The sequence below is a fragment of the Aulonocara stuartgranti genome (assembly GCF_965226115.1).
Source record: "Aulonocara stuartgranti genome assembly, chromosome: 3".
Classification (NCBI taxonomy): Eukaryota; Metazoa; Chordata; class Actinopteri; order Cichliformes; family Cichlidae; genus Aulonocara; species Aulonocara stuartgranti.
Window position 1 is genome coordinate 51,869,906 of NC_138941.1, and position 19,861 is coordinate 51,889,766.

Genomic DNA, 19,861 nt, shown 5'->3' on the forward strand with positions numbered 1-19,861 from the left:
ATAATCACCAATCTGTTGCCACCTGCTGTGATCTACATACACATAAATTTACATTATTTACATATCCAGCAAGAACATCACAGATTTGAAAGAGAAACTCTTTCAATTCTTCCATAAACAGTGATGTAGTTGCTGCAGGACAGCAATTTAATCATAATTTAACATTCGGTTTGGCTGTGAAAAAAAAAAAAATCAGTCTGTGCAGAATGAAGTTTCCGTTCAGGACAAACATGCAACATGATCTAGAAACAAACTAGAGATAGAAATTACAGAACTGATTGAACTACAGTAAACTGAACTTAAACCACCATCTCACACATGCACCTCGATAAACACACTACAACACTTTTTTCACATTTGAATCAGTAGTAGAGTACCTTCTAGGTAAAAGTACCGACAGAAACAGTTCCAACATAGAAGAAGTGGTTGAAAGCTGAACAATACAAAATAAAGCCCAATAAATTCAGGACTTTAAGACCAATACTGATATTTGGTGATTTACGATAGGCATCCCAGTGTAGCTCACCAGTTGAGCCACATGGCTGAAATACATCAACCTGGGTTTGAGGCATGCTCTTTTTTACTTGCTACATGTGGTCCCTCTCTCCCCACTTCCTGTCAAATCAAATCTACCATGTAATGAAGGTAAAAATGCACAGTGCCCTCTGGTGGACAGTAGACACATAACATGCTTGAAGGGTGTTTCTCCCATCCCGTTTTTACTTAAATTCTCATTTATTGGTCACCGATATGTAAAAATAATAATAATAATAATAATAATAATAATAAGGTAATATTGGCTAACAATATTGGTTTGGCTGATAATAAATTCCAACAAATATAACATGTTAAAAAAAGGATGACTTTACAAAAACAAATGAATAAAGTTTATAAGCTCTCTGGGTCAAACTCAGACAGCTGCTTAATAAAAACAAGACCAAAAGGTATGCTTGTGTGAATATAGTCATTTATTAAAATTTATCTGAAATGGATAAAAAGCAGCCTAAAGAACAACTGAAACACAGGAACACTGTGTCAGTGATGGATGCATCACACAGCGATAGCAGAGGTTCTTGTTTCCGTCTCATCCTTGAAGACCTTTAATGGAGCTTAAAAGAAGTCTTCAGTGCTGACTCACTGCCCTCATCAGGACACCAAAGATTTAAAATACTCAAAGTCCACACACACACACACACACACACACACACACACACACACACACACACACACACACACACACACACAGCTCATCCTGTCAAGTTCAAGCAGTTTGCTTCTTTGGAGAAGAGCGACAAATCACTGGCACAAAGCTACAAGTCCTGAATTCTAAATGTGACCACAGAGTCCACTGTGAACGACCAGGTGGCAGGTTATCTGCGCGCGCGGATAGCCGTGGTTACAAATCAGAGATTTCTTCACCTGAGAGTGACGCAACCGGCTTTCTCTGCTGACACTGTCGCACTTTCACAGTATTAAGTTTGTCATGGGGAAAAAGAAGAAGAAGACGTCGCCGCTGTCAGTGGCCCCTTTATCAACAGTTGACAGACAAATTAATACCTCCAGTTACCACCATTGTCAAGTCAACTGAAAATGACAGTTGCTGACTGGCAGAGGCCGTTTCCATGGTGCTTTGAAGCACAAGCGCTACCGAGGGTTTTTACACTGAGTGCAAGGTCGACCGTCATCCCCAAATCCTGAAAGCACTTTGGTCGTTGCACCTCAGATCATTTATTTCTACGTTAATGAGACTGATTAGGCTTTATTAGCCACACAGGAAGGAGGGAAGAGGAAAACGCCGTGACCTCGGCGTCATGTATGTGTCTGCCCTTTGTGTAATGAGCTCTAGTTTGCCGTTTTGATGCAGCCGATTTATTATGCAATGAATTCATTCACGGCCAGGGTGACCTTCACACCAGTAGAGGACTGGACTGGATCAGGATTCAGGATGTAGAGCGGTGAACCAGTCTGAGCTGAGCTGGACTGCAGCAGACAAAGCTGGACTGTAATGTAACAAAGTGAAAGTGACTTGACTTGCATTAAGTGCAGTTTCATTTACTGTGAGTGGGCACTGCCAGGACAGTTTCAGTATGAAGGGTGGGTGAGAAGATGAACAGAGTGTGGTGTCCAGCAAGCAGCTTTTTTTAAACTATTGATTTTGTTTGGGACACCTAACACACATCAGCAAGTTGCTCCTCAAGGGAAAGAGAGCTGAAAAGTGCTGCCCCAAGGCCTTTTATTCAAAACTGAAAAGCTATTGTAGTAAAGTAGCTCATGTCTTTCATCCTGTCTTTTCATGCCTTTATCCCGTCTTCCTTCTCCCACCCCAATCGGTCGCAGCAGATGGCTCCGCCCCTCCCTGAGCCTGGTTCTGCCGGAGGTTTCTTCCTGTTAAAAGGGAGTTTTTCCTTCCCACTGTCGCCAAAGTGCTTGCTCATAGTGGGTCATTTGATTGTTGGGTTTTTCTCTGTATGTATTATTGTAGGGTCTACCTTACAACATAAAGCCCCTTGAGGCGACAGTTGTTGTGATTTGGCGCTGTATAAATCAAATTGAATTGAAAAGTCCAGGAACACAAGTGTGGAAGTGGGGATAATAGAAAGAGATAAGAGGCAGCTGAGCTCCTAACAAAGCTAAAGAGTAAGGGATGGAAACATTATTGTCTTTACCCAGGCACAATTCCGGTTTCTCATGCAAGTTAGCAACAGACTCTCGGACTAAAGCAAGTAGGCAAAAGATTTTTAAAAAAGGCAGCGGCATTTGTTAACCAGCCTAGAAGTCTGTAGTGTTGATGTCTGTGAATGTGCTGAGGGTGTTAAAGTCTGTAGTGGTACTGATGGGTGAATGCAGAGCTAAACTTTAGCTCAGTGCAGATTATGGAGAACCAGGAGAAGGAAAAACATCATAGTTTGTCTCCCTTTTATGTAAATACCTCATCAATAATGTAGCTTTCATCATTACTGTCTCTAAAAAACTCAAAAAACAAGACATGTCTGCTGCCGTGCTTTTCTTTGGTTTGCAGCAAGGTTACTAAATCTTAACTAAAGACTAAAAAGTAAGTGTGGGAAAAAAGTTTAAATATTCATAAAATAAGGAAACGTACAAACAATATTACAAAAAGTATTACACTTAGAAAAAAATAGAGGTGTCTGAGAGGTAACAAGTAAATGAAACTAAAGTGAATGGAGACTAAAAATAAAATAAAAATAATTAATCACAATGGCTCTGGACTGAACATCCAATGTGTGGGCAATAATGCAGAACTTTATTTAGTCACTCAAAGGTTTATTAAAGACCGACAGTCAGTGAGTTGGTTGTAATGGAGCTACAACAGGACAAACACTGCAGGATCCTCCCCACTGGGAAGTTTGCTGTTAAATGGAATAAATCCAGGTTGTTTGTGGTTTAACACTTATCCTACGACTGAAACAATGACATCGCCGTCTTGCTCAAAAGTGGTCCCAAACCAAAACAACAAAAACAGAACCAGGGATGGAAAAACAATGATGTTGATTCCACGTTTACTAGCAGGTCAGTTGGACTCAGAACAAAAGAAATACTGTTCATATCGCTGCATTAGAGATCGTTCCATTAAAGATTTAATACATTAACGGGAAACTAGTTTTGGTTGCCATCAGGCTGTGACTGAATCAATTGATAAATAAATATATACAAAAATTAATTAATAAAAAAATTAATCAGGAATTATGTCTTGTCAATTAATTTCTCTTTGCTGTAAGTTCAGGCAGGACTCCCAGATGGCGACATCACAGATTTAATGTAGGCACGGCTATTTTAGGGGACCGGTTTAATTTAATGTAGAAACCCTTTATGGGCGCGCGCACACACACACACACACACACACACACACACACACACACACACACACGTTATCGATAACCCGCTCACATATTAAAGGATGGATCGGTGCAGGCTCACTCCATCTACTGAGGGACCGTCACCAATTAAATAAGATTATAACACAAAATGAACCTAAAAGAAGATTGATCTAATTAAGTTACACTCTCTCACCAACCGATGGGAAAAACGTGTATATTTTAGCTCCACGTTTCACAGGCATTCATTTTCTCGTGCCACATATATCACACTGTACACGACTGGGAACATTTTTTTATCCGTACGCCTCATTTTTCTTGTTTTTCTTGCGGGCTGTTTTGGGGAATAATCTGTTATATCCTCCTTCACGGTTGTTTTGACAGCCAAGCGATGCAACAAATTATGCTTTTCATGCATCCCAGTATAGATGTTTTCCTCTGGCAGGTCACTGTGTGACAGAGAGAAGCCAGAAGCTTTTAAATCTCACCAAAAAACCCAACAAAAATACCCACAGCAATTTCGCCATTCCCTGCCTCGGACTACTGAGCGAAGCCTTATGTTTACTGCTGCAGAGCTCTTGCTGCCCCTTTGCTAATTAACTTGTCTCCCCCCCCCCCAGTAAGAACACAGGCAGAAACAAACACACAGACATGCTGACTCTGCTGCAAAGAAACAGCAGTTTGCTGATTTAGCTCATTTCTGCAGTTGCGTCTGACTTTCTGGCTCCCCTAACCTTTAGGGGAAGTTCTGAAAAAAATAAAAATTTAAAATAAAATTCACTAGAGATTCAGTTATTTAACTTTTATGAAAACAGGAGTTACACAAATCACGTCTTACTCATGCTTAGCCGAGCGGCTAAACAAGAATATTGTGCATTCACAGAAGTGGAAGTGATGGGATCTACTCGTGCCTGCAGGTCATTGTTGATGGCTGAATTATGTGGCTGGGTTTAACTCTGCAGTGGCGGGCGGGCAGTTGCTGGAATGCAGATGCGTTTAAGATCTGCATAGCGAGGAGGAATTTATGCTGATGGCTTTACAACGCTCTACTGACTTGTGGTACAGCACTGCAGATAAACCCTCTAACTCACCTCCTATCTTGCTCCTTTGCTCCCTCTTTCTCTCCTCTTGTATTTTATTTTTTACAAAAGTTTTTCACCACCCACGGCACACATCCATCTATCATTAACTCCCCGCCCGTGCCGCTTTCCTCTCTACCCTGAACTGTGTTCCCTCTTCCGATCTACCCTCATCTCTTCTCTCCTGCCAGCTTTCCCACCTGCGTTTTGTGCATGCAGCTATTTGTAACCACTCTTTATTTCCTCTCTTTCTTATCTGCCTCCCTCAGACGTCTCTCCAGCCTGAACATCCTCATTTTTCACTTCCTGCATCTTCAAATTTTCTTGTTCCTTCATTTATTTTTTCCTTCTTTCTTTGGCTCTTGTTTCCATCTCACACTCACTTCTCCTTACACTTCTAATCTTTCCTCTGTTTCCGTCTCATTGCTTTTGGGTTGCTGTTCCCATCTCGCTCTTCTCTTGGCTACAGCAGAAACAATCCTCCACAGCTCTGCACGCTTGGCCCACTCTCTTCTTCTCTTGCATTTCTTAAATCGTTGTGCTTGTTTACAGTGATACCACACCATCATCCCAAGCTCTTGTACAATTTCCTTTATTAAGACGAATAGAATAGAATAGAATTCAACTTTATTGTCATTGCACATGCACAGGTACAGGGCAACGAAATGCAGTTTGCATCCATCCAGAAGTGCTTTAGTGATATAGATATATTACAATATATATTAGCAATAATATAGATATGTGAGTATATTACAGAAATGGGTCTATTATGGTATGTTATAATGTACACGGTATGAAGTATGTTGTGAATATTCTATAACTATAAGTATGTACAGGCTGTAGTGAGTACAAGCTATGTACAGGATATGAACAGGATATAAATATGAAAAACTATACAGAATATGAAATAAATAACTTTACAGAATCTGGGATATACAGCTATACAGAAATGGGAACTATGCAAGTTGTAAACAGTTGTAGGATTAAAAATTATCAAATGTACAGAATGATTATTTACACAGAGCTATACAGTAGTGCAGTTAAGATAAGTGAGGGTGTAGATAGTTTCTACAGAGGCTATATAAAGTGCTAGTGGTTGTGAGTGGTGGTTCAGTCCATGTTATTATTGTGTTTGAGGGTACAGTTGTCCATTGTGGGTGTGTGTATGTTCAGTCCATGAGTTTAACGTGGGTCAGATGTCAGGAGGCAGAGTTCAGGAGTCTGACAGCTGTGGGGAAGAAGCTGTTCCGGTACCTGGTGGTCTTAGTCCGGAGGCTCCTGTAGCGCCTCCCAGAGGGCAGGAGGGTGAAGAGTCCATGTGATGGGTGACTGGGGTCTTTGATGATTTTCCCAGCCCTTTTCAGACACCGCTTCCTGTAGATGTCTTTTATGGCAGGAAGTGGTGCTCCGGCGATGCGCTGGGCAGTTTTCACGACCCTCTGCAACGCCTTCCGGTCCGAGGCAGAGCAGTTCCCGTACCAGACTGTTATACAGTTGGTCAGGATGCTCTCGATGGTGCAGCGATAGAAGTTCACCAGGATGTCTGAGGACAGGTGGTTCTTCCTCAGAGTCCTCAAGAAGAAGAGGCGCTGGTGAGCCTTCTTGACCAGCTTGGAGCAGTTGGTCGTCCAGGTGAGATCCTCGGAGATGTGGACTCCCAGGAACTTGAAGCTGCTCACACGCTCCACAGCCGTCCCCTTAATGTGGATGGGTGGATGTGGGTCAGCATTCCTCCTGTAGTCCACGATGAGCTCCTTGGTCTTCTCGGTGTTAAGCAGCAGGTTGTTTCTGTCGCACCACTCAGCCAGACGATCCACCTCCTCCCTGTAGGCGGCCTCATCGTTGTCACTGATGAGGCCAATCACCGTGGTGTCATCTGCAAACTTAATGATGGTGTTGGAACCATCAGCAGGTCTGCAGCAACAAATGAATTGATGCAGGAAGTTGCAACAGTCATACTGGGTGTGTGTTAAAACAGCCTGCTTTGTTTACCATTAGATCCTCATCGTGCACACTAAGTGGACTACAGACAGGGGCGGAGAGCTCGGGTCTGCTGATAACAATATGTCACCAGTTACTGCTGCTCTGAAGTGCTGATGGGAGTTGGTCCTGGCAAGCGCCTGATGCAGCACAGCCCCAATCTGCAGAGATGCTGCTCACTGCCAGCAGCACGTCACATGAACAATAGTGGCACTGCAGGCTGCCTCTCACTGTAAACGGAGCCTCCAAACAGCAGCATGACCTCAAGCCCCGAGCTGCAACCACAAAGGCTGAGAAGAGGCCGGCATGGTGTAAAATGTCCTCTGATGCAGGCGTCCTGTCGTGTTTGTTTGATTCCCCAATAAGCTGAAGCTTTGCAGCTTTTTGAGAAGTCAAACAAACACAACAGGGGGAACCAAAAGAAATTCGACTGTACACAGAACACTCAGACTGTATGGGGAACAATGAAGGAGTATTAAGGCCACATTAAGAAAAAAAAATATTGATAATTTTGAGAATAAAGTTGAAATATGGAGATTAGAGTTCTTGTTTAAAGGGAAAATGGCACAGCTGCTATACTCTCTACAAAAGTTCTTAGTTGGACTTTGTTTCACTAATACTAATGAGTTAGCACATAAACACAGTGTGGTGATAAGAAAAAGGATGCTGAAGGTGCAGGAAGTTGCATCTGGTCAGAAGTTTAAAAAACAAACAAACTTGGAAGAGTTAGTCAGATGTGCACAAAATGAAATGTCCCTATGAAATGGACACATGCAAGGTTATCCATGGTTACAGCCTCGTACAATAAAGAGGATATATGATGTATCACACACGATAAGGCGCCTGATCTACAGGGCATTTTGTAGAGGGTACAGCAGCAGTTTGTCTTAAAACAACTGTAATCATAGTTTATGTTGCTTTATAAATCTTTGCACACAGCGCTGTGCTTTTGCTCTCGCTTAAAAGCCCAAACTTCACTCACTAATTATTTCAGCTCCAGGCAAGATGATGTGAGGCTTTGGTCAGCAAGGTCTATCCAAAGGAGTGTAGGATGAACTTTTAACAAGGTTCCTGTCTGCACTCATGCAAAATCCCTCCACTGTCGCTTTTGTGCAGGTCTCAGGAGGCGTACCATTCTGCTGTTCACAGACCTCCCGTGGTGGAGGCTGCAGCTAGCTTGGAGCAACGGTTCCTCTTGTGAGAAAGGCATCATGGGTAAAAAGACCCCCAGTATTTTGCCTGGTCCAAGCACTAGACCCCCAGCACATCAACCCAAACCCATTTCCCCACAACTGATTTATTTTGCTCTCAGTTTAGTCATGTTTAAAGTTCGAGGAAATCACTGGTTTCGCACCAAATCACTGAAAGCACAGCTAAGTGCTTACTATTCGTATGGTTTGTAGTCTCAAGGGAGGTAGTACGCACTCCATCTGTTTGTCTGTTCGCTTGAAGCATCCACAGTTTTCAAGATATCATTCTGAGATTTTGTGTGATGGTAGAAACCAACAGCTGATTTAATTTAGGTGAAAACTGGGTCACACCAAATGTGAAAAATCTGTAAAACTTTTATATTACCAGCAATTTTTAGACTTAACAATATACTAGGCCTTGAGGGACGCAAGTATCTAGGTTGGCTAAGCATTTTACCTTTATTGATAGGAAGCAAGGTCAAAGGTCATCTTTAAAACAGATTTCAAGAAACCCAACTGAGTAATATGAAAGTAATGAAGAGAGCGTTACAAAACTGTTTATTTTTTCAGTATAAAGTCCAGCAACTTCATAATGATGCCATGATGTTTCACAAAATCAAATAACGAATAAATGAATAAAATGTACATTTTCAAGTTTTTACAGCTTGTAGAAGCAAAAGATTTCAGATTTCTTCTCCAACTATATGGGCAAGATAATAAAATACACTGTTTTAGTACATAATGTTTCAAGATCAGGGGTCAAAGGCCAGCATGTTGCTACAAAAGCAGACTGATGTTTTAATTAAAAACATCAGAACATCAACATTTTATTACAGCCTTTGCCCTTCAGAGGGAGTTGCACTCTCTCACTGCTCCTGTTTAGTTTAGTTTGTTATTTTAATTGTATGTGTTAGGGAAAATGTTCTAAAACACTTCTTCAGTAAAGACTCAGAGAAGAGAAACACACAGAACTTCTTGCTAGCAAGGGCAGTCTCCAGACTGAGAGACTCGCACTAAGAAACTGCCCCGGTCTTTATTTATACTTCAGTGTGTGTGTGTGTGTGTGTGTGTGTGTCCTGCTGATCAAAGGGTCATATAACATGAAGGCACAAAAGGTACATCCTTGGTCACAAAGAGGGCAGTCTCCCCCTCACCCTAAATAACATGGTGAGGAAGTCCAGCAGTTCATCTATATGTAAAGAAGCACTTAAACTAAAACAGACATAGCTACGTTAATCCTGCCGTAAAACAATAAGAGAAGGTATGACCTCTCTCGTGCTCCCAGGATGTGGGTGTGCATTCTAGTGTGGAATACACACCAAGCCTTTGCAGCCTGTTAGAGATCACACACAATTAATTATATGCCTCTAAGTATACATGGTTGAATATTTCCTAATACAAATGACTACATGCAGTATTCTACCATATGCAAACTTATATCACTAAAAGATTATACTGACTACTAAATACAATTTTCCATTAACAGTATGAAGGGAATTTTTTAGATTTTTGATCATCTGTTTCCAAAGTCACACAGCCTTAGTTTACGTACACTGTGAGCTACACTGCTGGAAATCAAAACAGAAGACTGAACCTGCCCAGACGTGTTCAGCTAAACAGATCTACAATCCTGCCTTTTACACAGATCTTCTACTTTTCTGTGAAGTTAAAATAACAGGGGTTGTATCAGCCAGTTCACCCCTCTCACATATTAAGGTATATGGGTTATGCAAATATGTCTTTGCAATAAATGAATTTCAAACATCTAACCTTCAAGTCCATATGCAATATAAATGAGCGAAAAGGTTTTAAAATAGCGGCTCAACGACTTGAGTCCATTAAATTGCTGCAAAGCTGTCAAACTGTATATTTATTAAAGCGAGTCAATTAGAAAAGCTAAATTAAACATTTGGACTGGTGTAAATCAGGCCCAGAGCAGCCAGAGCCTGCAGGTAGAGAAAACAAATGGTTCCTGTTTTAAAGTCGCTGCACTGGTTGGCAGTAAATCACCAAAGACGTTTTATGATACTTGTAGCAGCTACTAAAGACTTTTGATGGACTCGGCCCTGAGTGTATTAATGACCTGCCCGATGCTCTGACTTCCTGCCAAGCTCCCCTCACATTCTCAGGCTCTGTTCTTTCCAAAGTCCAACCCAAAACCAAGACATCAGGCCCTCACTGCACATCAGTCAGCAGCAGAAAACTCATCTTTATTAGCCTCAGCTTACTTTAAAAGATCACTGTTAGTATAGTGTTACCCAGAGACACCTGCACCTGAACAAATGGAAATAAAGGCTTTAATCTCTGACACTCGTAACTGACACTTTTTTGCATCGCTCTCCTCCCTTTACTGATGTTTTTGTGATTTTGAGTTTAAGTGATAATTGAAAAGGAAAAATAATCCCACTATGATAAAGTCTTCTCAAACTTAATGTTCAGCACATACAGTCCCGATCAGAGGTTTTTTGCATGCTTGGATCATAACAAGTTTTCCCGGTAGAGCTTCAACATGCCATGTCAAGAAGAAATGGGAGTGAGAACTTACTGAAAACAAAGCTTAAATTGAAAAAGGCTTCTACAGCTGATCTAAAGTTTAGCACCACATGCCTTTAAAAGGCCACATCTGTGCAAAAACGTTGATTCATTGTCATTTTCTGTCAGGTAGTCACACTGTCATGACATTCTGATGGCAAAGGTAAACAAAGTTTCCCCTTTTGGACGTGGTTGGGTTGTTGAACTGCATAAACAGGGTCTCTCGCACTGCGTCATCGATGCTGCGGTGGGACACAGTAAAACACTCATTTGGAATTTCTTACATGATACTGAGGGTTATGGAACAAAAAAGTCAAGGGGAAGACCCCAGAAAATGTCTCCAGCACCAAGCCAGAGGACCCAATTGGCTGACACTGGACAATCGTCAACCCAAATTAATGCTGTTACTGGTGCCGACTGCAGCCCCATAACCATCAGACGGCATCTGAGACTGAAGGGCTTCAAAAACAAAAAACGTCCCCTTGAATGCCACAGAACTGACCGTTCTGAGCACCAAACATGGGACATTGAAAGGTGGAAGAAAGTTTTATTTTCTGATGAGAAAAACTTAACCTTGACCTGTTTCAGTTTTTTCAAGCAGTCAAACTTTTGATCGGGACTGTACAAGTAACCATGTTTGGATGAAAGGGTGGAGTGCTCAGTGATGCATTCAAAGACTGCATGGGTGCAATGCACAAATACAGCTTACTGAAAGCATACTAAATAAATAAAAAAAAATAGTAGCATTAATTAATATCTTTTGATAACTGCATTAAATTGTGTTACCAAAGGGACAAAAAAAAAAAAAAAAAAACACAAATATGTTAAGATGTCCTACTGAATGCCTTGAATTGACTGAGGCAGTGATGAACTGACAGCTACTCTCCTAATCAGCCCCTTTACCTTTTGCTCCCACACCAATAATGCAGAACACATTTTGTTTGCAGGCTGTAAACATGTTTATAGCCTCTTTAAAACTGGCCATTTTAACACAGACTCTATGGTGACCGACCTGCTTTCGGAGCCAGCCTCTAGTGGTCTTTAGAGGAAGTGCAGTTTTGCACATTTCTGCATTGGCTTTGTTTTTCAGGACCAGGAGAAGCTGTTTGGTAATCATCACATAATCAGTACCAACACTGAATTTTATATGTATATATTAATATGTACCTTAAAGGAGAAAATCTACAATTCCCATTGAATGCCTAATTTTTTAATTAAGCACATGTATCAGCAGCAGAGATTATATTAAAATTTAAAGGGCAGACAACAGCAGAAAACAGCAGAATAAGCAGCGAGTGTCCTGTTGTCTTCAGCCACTCAGCAATAAAGGCTGCAGTCTAATGAGAAAGTGCAGTGAGGAGAACTTGAGAGCCAAGCACTCACTGCTTTTTATTGTATGTGGGTGGTTCTCTGTTGGTTCTCTCTCATCACTCATCCTTTACCATTTTTTCTTCCTCCTCTCCACTCGCCCTCCCCATCTCTCCAGCTAAGTATGACCGCTCTATGTTTTCCTAATGCTTCTCTCCAGCCTCAACACTCTCCCTCCTTCACACGCCTCCCCCACACTGTCACTCCCATCTCTGTCTTCTCTTCACTCTCTACTCTCCCCTTTCACTCATTTTTCAACTCATGTGAAGACTTCCTCTTTTACTTCCCTTTTAATTTTCTCTCTGCAATTCGTTACTCATCATTTAACTGATATATCCTGTTTAAGATTGTTAGATTATCTCGCCACGGTATAGCTCCTGCTGTCTGCAACCATTTCTAATGGTAATATGTCCTTGTATTTCTTATGTACAGGAAACGACAAGTTCTCAAAATTAAACAGCAGATTTTTTTTTTTATTCTTTTCCATAACTGGGCATAAAAAAATTTTCTTATCTGATGTTCAGGTTGTATATTTCTATCACTCTTGTAACAGTTTTCTGTGGTACTCCACCAGACTTCTGTTTGCTGATTTCTCATCAGCGTTCAACACTCTGCTGCCTCATATCCTGGCCACTAAACTTTCCTACCGATTTCACCTGGATGATCAGCTAATCCTGTAGATATTGGACTTTTTGACCAACAGGACTCAGAAAGTTCGGGTCAACAACTCTCTTTCTGGTCTCCGTTCCACTTCCACTGGCTCCCCCCAGGGCTGTGTGCTCTCCCCCTTGCTCTTCATCCTCTACTGCAGATTCACACATCCCAACTGTCACCTGGTTAAATATGCTGATGACACAGTTCTCCTGTCACTGCTGTCAGGCCCCTCACAACACCACAGGCCTACTCTGCAGGAGTTTGTAGAGTGGCGTGACAGCTCCAAACTTGGATTGAACGTGAGCAAAACCAAAGAGATGGTGATGACCTTCTCCAGCAGGCAGAGGGATGTGGCTGCTTCAGTCACCACCACCATCCACAGGAAGCCAGTGGAGGTAGTTGAGTACTAATACCTGGGAACCATCTTTGACAACCTCCTGAAATTCTCTGCCAACACAGAGGAGATTCTCAGGAGGTGCCACCAACGACTATACCTCCTTAGGAAACTCAACTCCTTTGGAGTCAGCACACCCATCATGATGACTTTTTACTATGCCTTCCTGAAAAGCATCATGACCTTCTCTGGCACAGGTTTTCAGCCAACAGGTCCTTAGACAGGCAGCCAAAATCATCAATGACCCCTCTCACATTCTTCACCCTGCATTTCAATAGCTCCCCTCTGGGCGACGCCTCCGCTGCATTTCCTGCAGGACTGAGAGGAGGAGAGCCACCTTTGTCCCCAAAGCCACCCTGCTTTTTAACTCCAGCAGATAAGAACATTTCCACAAACATAAACTACTCTATAATCTTTTTATACTGCCGACACTTTACTCACTTTGACTCACTTAGTTATTTATTCACCTATTCAGTCACTTTAATTTTAAAACTGTTTATATACTGTATATTCTGTGCATTTATTATCTCACTCTTACTGCCCTGTCCTTATCTTCAACGTCATGCTGCTCTGTTTTTATCTTAAATGCCCCTTGGGGATAAATAAAGTATCTTTGATTCTGATTCTGATTACAGCCTTAGTTGATGTTTGGCTACAAAAACCACATTATTTGATTTTTGATATTTATGATTTGTTCTTAGCTTTGGTTAAATGAAATATTTATTTCACCAGAAACTTTCAGCAGTCCTCAGCTAAAGGTTGCAATGTGCTCTGGATCTTGGCAGATATCCAGGGAGTCTGAGCAGCTGCAGTGGTGGAAATATATCTGGAGGTGCAGGAGAAGGTGATCTTGAAGGAAAGATGGGCCTGTTATTGCAAAATGGGCCATCAATAAAAATGTATGCTACATGGTATAAATATAAATATCCAATGTAACTACTATAAAAATCAATGATGTAAAAAATAAATAAATAAATAAATCAAAGTTCAGCAAATAGCTGCAATATTCTATGAGCTGAGTGATGATGATGATGATGCCAAAAAATAAATAAAACAAAATAAAAAACAAACCCATTTTGTGAGTTATGTTACATATGAGGTATTTGAATGCGTCTAAATAATTAAATTACATACAAATACAGCCACTGATGTAATACAAATAACCAGCCTTAAAATTACAGAAGAGAACTGTCACAGTCTGGTTATGGTTATATTATGGTTATACTGGTTATTAGGGGTGCAACGATACTCGTATCGATATTGAACCGTTCGATACAGTGCTTTCTGTTCGGTACGCATATGTATCGAACAATACAACATTTTTTATTTATTTTATCAACTTTCCTTCTGACGATGCTGTCTGTGTTGAGCGCTCAGTGGATCTGCGCTCGACAGTGCAGCCTAGGCGGAGTAGTCGAACGCAGATTCACTGAGCGCAGGGCAAGCTAGCGAGACAGAAGTTAAGCTCTCCTTGCAACATGGCAAATTGAACCTCCCCACCCTCATTCAGATCTGGCGTTTGGAACTATTTTGGTTTTCATGTGACGTATGACCCTGAAGGTAAGCGGGTCATGGACAAAAGTAAAACAGTATGTTGGATGTTTTATTAATCCTTTATTTATCTAGGTAAAAATCTCATTGAGATTAAAAATCTCATTTACAAGAGAGACCTGGCATCATAGCAACAAAAGTCACATACCACATAGGTATATAACATTTAAAACAAATACAATATCCCATACAAACATGTGTAAAATATACAATAACAGATCAAATTAAGAGTACATTAAAAACAATCACACTGAGTAAAAGAGCTGTTCTCTCGTTCCTTTAAGACAGACTTAAACTCTCCCAAGGTAACCAATTCTGATAATTTCAGTTCCTTCTGCAGATTATTCCAGGAAGCAGGGGCAGCGTATTTAAAAGCCCTTTTCCCCAATTCTGTTCTGATTTTTGGGACAATCAATTGTATGATTTTGTTCGAACGAAGGTTGTATTGGTTGTGGTTTTTACACATATAAACAAATAAATAAGATGGAACCAGCCCAAGGAGAGATTTATAGATAAAAATCAACCAATGGGAGAGTGTACGAATATGCAAAGATGGACATTTAGCAGCAGCATACAAAGAACAATGATGTACACGACTTCCATAGCCAGTAATAAAACGTAAAGCACAATGGTACACAGTATCCAACCTCTTTAGGTAGTGGGCAGGTGCATTCATAAAAAGCAGGTCACCATAATCTAATAAAGGTAAAAAGGTTGCACGAATCAAATGTTTTCTCACTTGGAGGGAGAAACAGGATTGGTTTCTAAAAAAGTAACCTAGTTTTAGTTTTAACTTCGACACAAGCCTTTGAATGTGAGTCTTAAATGACAAATTCTGATCTATAATGATCCCTAGATACTTGTAAGATGTGACCATTTCAATTTCAGATCCTTGAATTGTTTTAATCTTAGGAGACGTAGCTAACAACTCTTTGCCATTTTAGAATAACATGAACTTGGATTTCTCTGGATTTAACACCAACTTAAGTTGAGTTAAATGGGACTGAACGACATCAAAGGCAGACTGCAGAAATTGCAGGGTTTGTGCTACTGAAGGGGATGAACAATAAATAATTGTATCATCTGCATAAAGATGAAATGCTGCATTTGACAAATTATCACAAAGGTTGTTTATGTAAAGAGAAAATAGCAATGGTCCTAATATGGAACCCTGCGGAACTCCTTTGGATACTGGGAGAAAAGAGGAAGAAGACCCAGCAGCACGGACACACTGTTTTCTTGCTGACAAGTAATTTGAAAACCAACTTACAGCATTTACAGATAGACCAATATTGTTTAGTCTATTTAATAAAATAGCATGGTCAACTGTATCAAAAGCCTTTGACAAGTCAAGAAAAAGAGCAGCACAGTATTTTTTGCAGTCCATTGAATCAACAATGTCATTAACCACTTTAATAGCAGCAGTTATTGTGCTGTGTTGTTTTCTGAATCCTGACTGATGTTGGGAAAGAACTGAATTTTTGTCCAAAAAGTCTTTCAGTTGTTCACTAATGAACTTTTCTAGAACTTTTGCTAGAACACACAATTTAGATATGTGCCACGCAATGCTCATTTACATGGGTGTGAACTAGTGTGTTATCGCAGTTAGCTCGTTAACGTGTTTCCCGTCCAGCCCCATGCACGGGGCGATCCGAGGTAGCTCGTTAACTTGCCGTGTTGTGGCGTTAACGTCATTTCAACGAGATTAACGCTGACAGCACTAGTGGGAACACAACAAATATGACTGCACATTTACTCCGACATCATCCTAGTGCAAAGACAAGTGGAAGCAGACAAAAACAACAAGCACGCATGCTACATACTTTACCCGAGTCATATAGACAGCCGTTAGCACATGATTCTCCTTATGGTGACCTGATATGTTTAATATGCTGCTGAGAATATAGCCCAGAAGAAGCGTATAGTATAGCTTTTATTTTGGAAAGAGCCATTTCTCTGTAATAAACTCTCTTTTCCAAAGATGAGTGATTTCTCGATCAGATATATATATAATTTTTATTACTTTGTTGTTTCAGCAACATTAAATTTAAAAACTGTACTTTTGAGTTAAAATATATATTTATAATTTTAATAAATGACAAATTAAAATGGCATGAACATTTTTTTTTGTATCGAAAAACTATCGAATTGTGACACCAAAGTATCGAACCGAACTGTGAATTTTGTGTATCGTTGCACCCCTACTGGTTATATAATGTACTGTGTTTAAAAAAAAAGTGAAGATGTAATTCACAGTTAATGTAATAAAACGATATATAAAAATCAACTCAAAATACTACAATTCTAACAATGTACTGCAAGTTATTGATTATATCAACTGTAACATGGGTTTTTATGTGTAACTTTACAAAATACTATTAGATGTTTCATAGATCTGGAAAATGTCAATATATAATTATAGTGGATTTAGTCAATTTAAAAGACGTCTAGAAATTTTTCTTGCAATAATGTATCCTGCTAATTAAACAGATATTTGTTCTTCCTCTTCTTTGTGTCTCTCTTCCACTACCTCCTCTTCTCTGCACATTTTATAATCCCTTTAAATGTTCCAGCATGACTTTAGACATTTATCTCACTCTCACTACCTCCACTTCATCACTCACTGTGCCCTCGGGTAGCTTTTCCTCCGGGTGTCTTAGTCCATCTTTTCTGTACTTAATCAAACTCCCTCTGTCTGTCTTTTACTCCCACTTCCTGTCTCGGTCTTGTCCTCTCGCTTACTACAGTCTAATATGATCTCATCTTAGACGCTGATGTTTTTGCTACTGAAAATTTCTTTTTAGAAAACCATTCTCTCTTTTTCCCCTATTCACCTCTCTGTATCATTATCCACTGTACCCCCATATATTTTACCCCAAAACTCACATTCTTTTCGGTATCTCTGCTACCACTTATCTTTTGCTTTCTCCTTCTCCATTTCAGCCGCTTGCTCTTGAGTTTTCCTCACATCATTAACCACCATCTTCGCTGTTTCTGCTCCTTGGGATACCATATCTTCTTTCTCCCCCTTTCCCTCCATCAGGGCCCTTTCCTTTAAAAGTGTTTGCACTGCTTGTGTCATGTGATGAGTTTCAATAGACATTTATTTGACTCTTTTTAGGAAAATAACATGACTTTTTTTCTAAATTTTGAGATGCATTTGGTTGATTTACTCTACAGTTTAGGACACCATGCAGATAATCCATGAAAATCTCCCAAATATGGGCACACCAAAGAGGTTTAAAGAGAGAAAACCCCTCTAATCTCTGTGTCCGCAGGACAGCACAAACACAACATAATCAGCCTAAAAGGAAGAAAATGCTAATGTTCACGACCGCGTGCCAAACTGCAATCAGATAAACATTACCTGAAATTTTAGAGCCTGCTGGGAGATCAGAGTGCAAAAACACTGAAATTAGCAGCTTTGTGAATTGGGGGGTTTTCACAAAAACAGATGCCCTGCAGCAAGAAATACAACCCTCCTTAATCATGTCAGTGTTGGCACAGCAAGAGGTCTTGTCACAGAGGGCCAGAGCAATAAACAAAATGGAACAAAAACAAGAAAACTTCTGATTCGAGTTCCTGTTTACACCCTGTGAAAATTATTACACTCTTTACTAAGTAAAACAGAAACGGATGCATCAATATTGTACACAAATGTGGGCAGTACAGTCAGCACTTATTACTCAGTCAGTACAAACTGAAATCATTCTGACAGAAGAGTCTGGGTTGACTGTTTACACCAGATGAATTTTACACATGATTTATTGTACTGTGCAAAACTGTTCAGCCACTGCTTTTATAAAATGCTCTTGAAGAATAGTTCTCCAGCCTCCATGGAGACCTTTCTCTGGACATTGGCTGCTTTTTCACTCATTGCCAGTAAAGTTATACCAGGTTATATTTACAGAGAACAAATTGAACCATTGAATACCCAACTATGAATCATTCAAGCATAAAAAAGGCATCTGACTCAAGGGATGAAACTGTTTTTGGTACACAGCAGTCAACTTAAAAGTAACACAAATAAACAAAGAGTATCTTTTAATACTTGCTGTTGCTAGCAGCCTGTCACGTTTCTTTAGCTGAACCCATGAAAGATGAGACATGCCAATATTACTACAGTTTGACAGATATAATATAGCACTTCTGCTTTTAGCTGAAAACTTGGCATATTTCAGCATGATGTGCAGTGTTTCCTCCTTAATTTTGAAGAGGACAAAAGAAGAAATGGCAGGGATAAAAAAAATCTCTTCAGCAGATGAATGCTATCCTTTTTGGTGTAAAAGCCCAAGTATCCACAAGTGTTGGAAATTAGTAATAGCCACAAACTCTAAATATTACAAATAATCACTAATATTACTGATATTAAAAGTTCAAAGTACATGGTTCTGATAACTGTGACCGGCACTGATACCACTGCCTGTAGTGGTAGAATTACTTTTCTTATTAGACTGAATGTGAAATTGGTGTGGACGGATGCTCAGAGCTGAGCCCCATGTATCCATAGTCCCCAAAATGCTGTTAATGAGGAGTTAATGCACTGCAATGAGTGTTGGATGAAGGAAAAGAATCATTCATCGAGAATAGATTTCTGCATTCAGACTATTCTCCACAGCCGCACACTACCTGCTCATCTCAGTACAAAAGCTGCTCTGTTGATATTTTAAGCTTCTTTTGGTTTCATCTTCTTTACTTGTAGCAGCACCTCAACACACTAATATTTATATGCACTACTTTTAACTAAAGTCGCTCATTGATGACAAATTAAGCCATGAGGTGAAATGCATTTCCTTTTTTAATGAGAGCAGTTTAAAAAGGAGGATCATACATTATCGGATGGCAGACTAAAGGAGAGGAAGCACCAAAAAGATGGTTGGAAGAGCCATTTATTCTATTTTGAAAAAACGCATTCATGTTTTTCTGCTCGCACACACATTCCTAAATATTTAGTGTGGCCATGCGAAGTGAACTAAAATAGTATAAAGCGAGCCAGAGGAAAAATATGGGAGCTGATGGATAGAGGACGAGCAGGGAGGAGAATCAGAAGAAGAAATCCACGGCAACAGAAGATAAAAAAGGAAAACATGACAAAATGGGGTAAACTAGAGGACAGAAAGGGGTATTGCGTGGAGAAGAAAGAAGGACTAACACAGGAGGAAGAAAAGATGTGAATTTCAATGAGTGCCCTCACGTCATGTTTAGAAGAGATAACCAAAAAAAAAAAAAAAACCCACATCAAGCTCTGTTGTGTTTTGTTTAAGGACTACAGTGCTGCCT

At 40.2% G+C, this 19,861-nt stretch overlaps 1 protein-coding gene across 1 annotated transcript in view; it reads right to left on the reverse strand.

Annotated features, from left to right (window-relative positions):
- The window catches only part of trpc5a (transient receptor potential cation channel, subfamily C, member 5a), a gene marked incomplete at its 5' end in the record, with an annotated part of 130,521 nt that extends 112,927 nt beyond the window's left edge, over nt 1-17,594 (reverse strand). Inside the window, one exon of the mRNA XM_082528691.1 lies at nt 17,550-17,594. Within this exon, the coding sequence (XP_082384817.1) occupies nt 17,550-17,594 (45 nt within the window). The remainder of the gene's footprint in view (nt 1-17,549) is intronic.
- Nucleotides 17,595-19,861: the final 2,267 nt, after the last annotated feature.